The sequence below is a fragment of the Oxyura jamaicensis genome, chromosome 20 (genome assembly GCF_011077185.1).
Source record: "Oxyura jamaicensis isolate SHBP4307 breed ruddy duck chromosome 20, BPBGC_Ojam_1.0, whole genome shotgun sequence".
Taxonomy (NCBI): Eukaryota; Metazoa; Chordata; class Aves; order Anseriformes; family Anatidae; genus Oxyura; species Oxyura jamaicensis.
Window position 1 is genome coordinate 1,110,473 of NC_048912.1, and position 7,596 is coordinate 1,118,068.

General features: G+C 53.6%; 2 protein-coding genes across 3 annotated transcripts in view; both read left to right on the top strand.

Annotated features, from left to right (window-relative positions):
• NDRG3 (NDRG family member 3) overlaps window positions 1-1,756 on the top strand; it is a 38,203-nt gene extending 36,447 nt beyond the window's left edge. For both annotated transcript variants that reach the window (XM_035343832.1, XM_035343833.1), the window contains one exon: window positions 193-1,756. In XM_035343832.1, the coding sequence (XP_035199723.1) occupies window positions 193-371 (179 nt within the window). In that variant the 3' untranslated portion in view covers window positions 372-1,756. The remainder of the gene's footprint in view (window positions 1-192) is intronic.
• A 4,169-nt stretch (window positions 1,757-5,925) lies between these two features.
• Window positions 5,926-7,596, top strand: part of SLA2 (Src like adaptor 2) — a 4,839-nt gene continuing 3,168 nt past the window's right edge. The window contains exons 1-4 of the mRNA XM_035344295.1: window positions 5,926-6,223; window positions 6,796-6,943; window positions 7,022-7,121; window positions 7,242-7,328. Coding sequence (XP_035200186.1) covers window positions 6,856-6,943; window positions 7,022-7,121; window positions 7,242-7,328 — 275 coding nt within the window. The 5' untranslated portion in view covers window positions 5,926-6,223; window positions 6,796-6,855. The remainder of the gene's footprint in view (window positions 6,224-6,795; window positions 6,944-7,021; window positions 7,122-7,241; window positions 7,329-7,596) is intronic.

Sequence of the window (7,596 nt, forward strand, 5' to 3'; positions counted from 1 at the left end):
TTGAAATTGGGCCTTAAACATCTTGCTTTAGACATGCAAAGACTTAATTTTGGCAGTGAAGAGTGAGTTTTCTTCCTGAGGGGACAGCTCATTCTGTGCTTACTCAGCAACACATATTTGGGTGCTGTGATACTTGCTCTGAGCCTAAGAACTTCCTCCTTCTTTAAGCCTTACTCTTGTTCTCTCTTACAGTGCCAGCAGCTAGTATGACCAGGCTGATTCGTTCGCGTACTCACTCCTCTTCTAGTGTGGGCTCTGGGGAGAGCGTCCGCAGCCGGTCTCATACTAGCAACCACGGTGAAGGCAGTGTTGGAACCCCAGAAGGAATTGATCTCCAGGATGCACCTCAAACCATGGAAGTATCCTGTTAAGCAGGAGCCCCTCTTCTCAATTGAGACAACTCCACTTGCCCCCACTGAACCCACTCAGAATCTAGCATTTCATCCAACATGGCATTAACTGTTCTCTCTAACTTGTGCATGCCCATCTGAGCTGCTACCTCCTTGGTAGTCTGTAGTTGACATTACTTTGGTCCTTTCTGTATGCCCTGGGCATCAGAGCCTCTTTAAAACTCATTAACATTCCGCAGTCTTAGTAAGTCAGGTTACTGTACATGCTGATACCATCTCCTGTGTGTGCTCTATATCAATCCAGATGACAGCCATTGTCTTCCCTGTTCATTTAAATATATTTTTTGTGGCTTTGTGAGGTTTAGAATTGCTTTCTAGTTGTGCTTCTGCTAAAGGACCCTTGCGGTGCAGTTGGAATGGAATCTGTGAGACATGGGAAAGCAAGACCATGATGGTGTGAAGCTCCAGGCACTGGAGGTGGGTGATACTCCTTGGCAGAGCTGTGCCTGGAGCGCAGAACCCACCAGGAGGTCTTTGTGTTCCCAGGACTCTTGGCATGCCAAGGAGGTGCGTGGAAGATGAAGGAATGGTTGAAAATACTGTCTTGGTCTCATCTCTGTATGTGTGTTAAGGAGCGGAGTGATTTCTTACTTGAGCCTCCTGAAAGGGCAAAGCAGTTAACAAGTAAATGTACACTAACCAAGGTGCACTATTCAACAGAGTACAAGGGATTAAACTATAGCAGCTCTGGCTGCCAGACTGCCTCTGCTGACCCACCTGCCTCTCCTGCGGAGGGGCCAAATGCAGTTAGCACGTAGTCACTATTCTACCCTGGCACAGGTGAATCTTTAACATCAATCAGGCTGTGAAATGTCCACCAGTGCCCCTTGCGATATGGAGATTCCAAAATCTGTTCTGCCAGCTCTGCTTCCTGCTGCTGTCATCCCCAGGCAGCATGTCTGCATGGGATCTTAAGTGAGGCTCAAGAAACACCAGTGAAGGTAAATGACTGCTGTCAGCCACACATTTGTGTGACTCAGGCCAGCAGTTGAGCAGTGAATGCCTGTGTGCAGGTACTGTTTATTCTCTTTGTGGAATTCACAATTTTTCTGCCTTTTTGCATCTGGCTGGGTCACAGAGGGCAGGAGGCAAATGCCTGCTGCGTGCCAGGGTCTAGCTGTTAATGGGAGAAAAGGGATGAGTGGTCAGGCTACTACAGGTCTCAAGAGACGAGCAAAACATCATTTCTTAACAGCTGAGCAGTCCTGACTCAATGGGAGCCAGCTCCTCTGAGGGTCACACTCATGTTCTGCTCCATTTCAGGTAGGGAATGGGACTGGGAGGCTCTGCCTGAGGGGAACTTTGTACCAGTTATTAAATAAAGCTATAACTGAGTTTCATTGTTACCCTGTGTGCTTGTGTTGTTTTTCTTGGCCTGACCTAGCACTGCAGCCGGATTTGTCAGTTGCAGTGTTTCCTCCTGTGAGAGGCCCCATGGAAGGGGCAGCATTGGCCCCTTCTTCCTAGGGGCTGAGCAGGAGCAGGGTGACACAGCATCCCCTGCAAGAGGTCTGAAGGCATCAGATGGCGGGCTTCTGCCAAAATGCAGAAAGAAGCTTCCAGGTTTGACAGAGTGAGACTAAACAAAAGGTTTGCTACAAAGCAGACATGCTGCCAAGAATTGCCTCTGAACAAAGGCAGCAAGTCCTACAAGCTGTCTTCCCTGGTGAACAGCACTCTGCACCTGTGTGATTTACTGGTATAACACAAAGTTAACCTGTAATACCTGTGACAAGGAAGGAAAGTGCTTTGGAAAGCACTGTAAGATCTGTTTACTCTTTAGCCTACACACATGTCCAGCCAGGTGCAGATGGAGCAATGCTGAGCAACTGGTCGTTTAACATAACCGTTTATCTTCTGCTTTTCAGATCCAGATTTTGCTCTTAAGTCTCAGAAGTCTGTCATCATGCACTCACAGAAAGCTATCTGGGCTTCAAGAGTGCTTACATGCTGGTCACAGCTTAGTCCTGGTCTGGCTGTCATATCCACAGGGTGGACTCCTGTAGCTTCCTGCTTTGGACTTTCTGCAGGCCTTCGGGGAGCTCTGTCACTGTAGGAAGTGAGACAAAGTGTCTTCCAGAATTGCAAACTGATTGAAAGGTTTGCAACCGATTGAAACAGGAAAAAATGGGCAATTGCAATAAAGTAAGTTCAAGTCTACTGAAGACAGGAGAATATGAAAGAGGTCAGTCCCTCAGATACGACATGAAATTCATTGCTGCTAAATGCAAGTGCTGAATGCAAAGCAACGTGTTCAGAAGAGTTGCGCGTGCAGCAGGGTTATTATTCCAGCTGACTACACCGAGAAGTAGCTGTGCAGAGACGTGATTATTCCCCAAGTTCCCTTATGAAAATACAGAGACAGACCAAAAGAAAGGCAAACACAATATTAAAATGACAGTGAAATGAGTTAGAGGAAACAATACCACAGCAGGGGTTGATGCGTGCTCACCAAGTGTGTTTATGATGTGCATTTCAGCAGGAGCCCTCACAGCTACAGGCTCCCATGGATCAAGGACCAGGGAGAGCAAACAGATGAGATTTTATCAATTTGAAAGAGGGCTGATTAAGAAATAAGTTTGTTGCCATGGTGGTTCAAAGGCATAAGCAAGGCAAGATTTGTAGTGAGGATTCTCATATGGAGAAAGTAAATTATTTTCACAGAAGCAAGTGCTTTTTTGATAAAAATAGAAGCATCAAAGTGAAACACAAACTGGGAACAACTATTCCCAGTTAAATAAAAGATAGGCTGTTTCTTCAGGTGACAAAAGCAAGGCCAACCAAATTCAGGAGCAAATCTTGAGCTAAGGACGTGCTTCCCCTGGGCCAGGATCCCAAATCACACTTTTGCTTGGCCCAGGTGGAGGGACATATCTGCGCAGTTCCACACCCTGTGGCACTCAGCTCAGGCTCCCAAGCTGTGGTATTAACAGCATGCATCGTTTTCTTCAGCAGCACAGGGTTGTTCTCACGGAGCTCAGTGCAGCTGCAGGTTTCTCAGAGGTCGGCAATGGAAATACTTCTTACTGCCTTGGGCTGAGGTTTCTGATGGGCTGCTGCTGGGTGTAACACCTTGTGCTGGAGGCTGCTGTGCATTACTCACAAAACCACCGTCCTTGTGGCTTCACTCCTGCAAGCACAGCCCTGTGGCCCCAGTGGGAGCTGTGGGCAGCCATGCTCACAGCTGGGACATGCTCACTGCTGAAAGGCAGTGGCATTGAATTCTCCTCCACAGGGCCAGGTGATGCTGCAGGGAGTAGGAGCCGAAAAGTGTGGTTTGGGGGGCTCAGATTTGAGCAGGAATTTTCCTTGCGTTTAAGCCTGGAGGGTGCTGCAGCCCCAGAACAACAGCTGGGAATGGCCATCTGGGCCTGGAGGCTTTCAAAAGAGCCACAGCCAGTGTGGTGTCACTGGTGATGGAGGAGGAAGTTGGACTGGGGACCTCAGTGTCTCCTTCCCACCACCACATCTGTTGCTTGATTTTAACCTGCAGAGACGACTGGGGTGGCTTGCCTTCTGTTGAACCTTTCCCTGCGGCTGGGTCTGAGACACTGAAGCCATCCCATCACTGCTGCCCCTGCACAGACATGACAGGAGAGGGGCTGGGTCCTGGCACATTATGAGTCTGGACAAACCCATGGGTTATTCTTTTTGCCTCCTTCCACCCACTTGGTCACAAGATTTAGCATGGCCAAATGCTGCCACAGCAGTAAGACAAAGGCCTCTTGTCCACACTGGTGTTTGAGTCTGGGGGCCCCATTTTATTCACTACCACTAATGCAGGAAGATGCTAGGCAGTGCAGAGCAGGGCTTGAGGAGCTGAGCCACATTTGGGAAGGTTGGTGGGCACATCTGTGGTGTTTTGCTACCACTTCCAGGAGCAAATGAACCTTTGCTCAGCCCCACATATGCAAGCTGTTTGCTGCAGCCAGCACTGACCAAACCCAGAGCAGGGGCGTCCCAAACCCCAAGAGCAATGTGAGGCCACATGGGTGTCTGCTTTAGTAATATGCTGTTCTTTTCCGTGTGCACTTCACACCAACACAGTGGTTTACAACTGACCAGAAACATGAATAGCAGCAGGATGTTCAGCCACAGCAGCACAACCAGGGCAGTGGGGCTGGGAGGGGGAGGGGGGACACGGGGACAGGGAGGCACAGCGGGGCCATGAGTGGCAGCACAGCACTTCCCAGCCTGAGGCGAGCCCAGCAAAGCTGCACGAGCAACCCCTGAAGCCTCTCCTTGAGGGAAATGGGGCTACTCCCCTCATCTGGACCTGGCCAAAAAGGTGTGGAGGTGTGAGGCCATCAGTGTGGCCGCAGCACCTGGATGATGGGGTCCCTCAGCCTTGCTGTGCTCACAGGCCTTGTGGTGCCTGCTGGTGCTACAAGGGGAAGCAAGGCAGGGCGAAGGGCACCACGGGGCTGGGCTGCTCTCACTGTCCCTTGAGTTGATCCACCCATCCGTGTGCATGGAGGGACACAGTGTGCCAGGAGAGCTCTGCTCAGCCCAGCGACTGGAGCTCCTGCTGCTTAGTGCCAGTGTCCCTCCCTCCCATGAAATCACAGGCCTTAGAAAACTGAGCACCTCTACCTCCCTGCCCCAAGCCACACTCTTGTGGCAGAGTCTGGGGATCAAACATTGTCATTCATCAAACAGCCCATCTTTTCATTGCAAATATCCCTGCCCTCTCCTTGACCCAAAAAAGATGCAAATTGAGAAGACAAATTCAGCCCCAAATCCCCCATACAATGGGGTTGGTTGGTATCGGGGTGCTCTGGCAGGATGTAACCCCAAGCAGGTGCTTGCTGTCAACGCCAGTTGCTTTTCAAGGATGGTGGTTGTGTTCAAGGTAGCTGTGCAAGTGCTAGATCATCTCTTGGGCATTGTGTGGGAGCCAGGCTGTGAGTTTGGCTCCATCCATGTCCATGCTGCATGTTTGCACCCAGAGACTGCAGCTGGACGTGGTCTCATCATGTCTTCCCCAGGCATTTGAGTTTCTGACGGCCCTCCAGCACCGAGTGCCTTGTCTCAAGGTCCAGACTTACTTTTTGGCGAATCGCTGCTGACCTCTGTGCTCCAGCCATGTAAGAGCTGGCCCAGCAGAGCCAGAGCCATTTGGGTAGACAAAGAACCACAATGGTGCCACGGCTCCTGGAGCACCACACGTGGCCAAGCTGCAGCCCTGGGGTCCTCTGGCCCAAAACCTCTGCTCCTTCATGGGGCGCAACTGGTGCCACATCCCCCAGCACCAGGTAGGGGATGGCTAATCCACCCAGGGCCCCAGCTCCTGGCTGCAGTGGCTGTCCCCACACACCTGGTGGTGAAGGAGAGCCTGGTGGCACCCAGGGCAATGTCTACAGTAGCTCCAAGCAGTTGCCTGAAACTGCACCTGAGGCTTTTCTCACTGCGTACCGAGGCCTCCCTGCGGGCTGTGCTGAGCAGACTGTTGGCTGAGTGAAAAACAGAAACCCCTGCCGTGGTGCGCATGCGTCACAGGAAACGCCAGCAGCCTGCTGGTGCCCAGGCAGTGCTCAGCCCCATCACCACGCACCTCAAGCAGGCAGCACAGCCAAGCATGGCCCAGCCTCTGGCTCCAGCACAGGAAAATACCCAAACCTAGAGCAGGACAAGTAGGCAGCAAACAGGACCTTCCCTAAATGAGGGAGCCCCATCACTGCAGGAGGATCCCTCTTTTGGAGCCTCGGTGCCTTGAGGACCACGCTGGAGGCACCACCCAGCACAGCAGATCCCAGCTGATGACTGCCCAGCCCTGATGAGTTTGATGTGATGGTGACAGCAGCAAGCAGCAGGTAGGTGAGGGCAGCAGCAGAGCCAGGAGGCTCAGTCCATGGGTCTGGGTCATGCACAGCTTTGACTGCTCACCAGGGCATGGAGCTGAAATGTACTGCTGCAGATAGAAGGGACACTCGTAGCCCCCAGACACTGTATGAGGGCTCGCACCTTAGGGCATTGGGATGGGCACCCCACATCCCGTGGGATTCTGGGACAGGGAAGGATGGCTGTGCTGAGTGGGTGAGTACAGCCCCAAATGGTTCTGTGGCAGCCTGGGGATGAGGGCTTTCTGGTCCCCACTCAGAATGTATGCCTTATCCCCAGGAGGGCCCCCAGCCCACCCGGCTGCAGCTGTGGGTCCCCAGATGCTATCCCATGGGCAGGCAGTTTCCTCGAAGGGTTTCCTTGGGAGCTCAGCCCCAGCCCAGAGCTCCATGGTGCCGACACACCCTGTGGCACTGCCCTGCCCCTCACCCCTCAGGCCCAGATCCTGACATGGCTGTGCCATGGGGCACATGGCTGCAGGCGGCCTGGTCCCTCTGCCCACAGGTGCTGCCAGGGCCAGCCCAACCCTCTCCTTCCCTTGCAGCCAGTCGTGGCCTCAGGAGGTGGCTGGGGGCACGCGCTGACCCCACAGGTGCAGCATAGGATGGGGAGCCTGCCCAGCCGGGAGAAGCCGCTCAGCATCCCAATGGCAGCTGCCGTCCCCACACCATCACCGCTGCCTACACAGGCAGGTGAGTGCTCAGCAGCCACCAGCATACCCTGGTGGGCACAGTCCTCCCGAGCACTGAGCCCCGTGTTGTTCCCCACAGCCCCGAACAGCTTCCTGGCACTGTCTCTGTGTGACTTCCCCTCTGGCACAGATGTGCCCACTGTCCTGAGGATGGGAGAGCAGCTCCGCGTCCTTGCCGAGTAAGTCCCCACAGTGAGAGGGCACAGCCAGCCAGTGGTGCCAGCACCCAACCCTTTGGCCACGGGGAGCCCCTTTCCTGCACCCAGCAGCCATAGGACATCTTGTCCCCTTCCCTGCAGGGATGGGGAGTGGTGGTTGGTGGCATCCAAGGTTTCTGGCAAAGAGTGCCTCATCCCCAGCAGCTGCGTGGCCAAGGTGTGGCACAGGTAGGTGCTATCCCAGGATGGTGCCCGGCAGACACAGCTCCATGGAAGAACTGGGGGCCCATGGGGTACAGACAGGCCTCTCAAGCATCCAGCCCCACTGGTGTCCAGGTTCATCCTCTGGCACTGCAGCCATGGCCGGGAAATGCCTGCCACAATGCAGCCTGTGCTGCCTGGTATGGCGGATCCCCCCCCACCCCCCCACTCTGTGATGGCTCTGGGGTGGGGGTGGGGGGGGGGGGTGGGGGGGCATGTTCCGTAGGCATTGGGG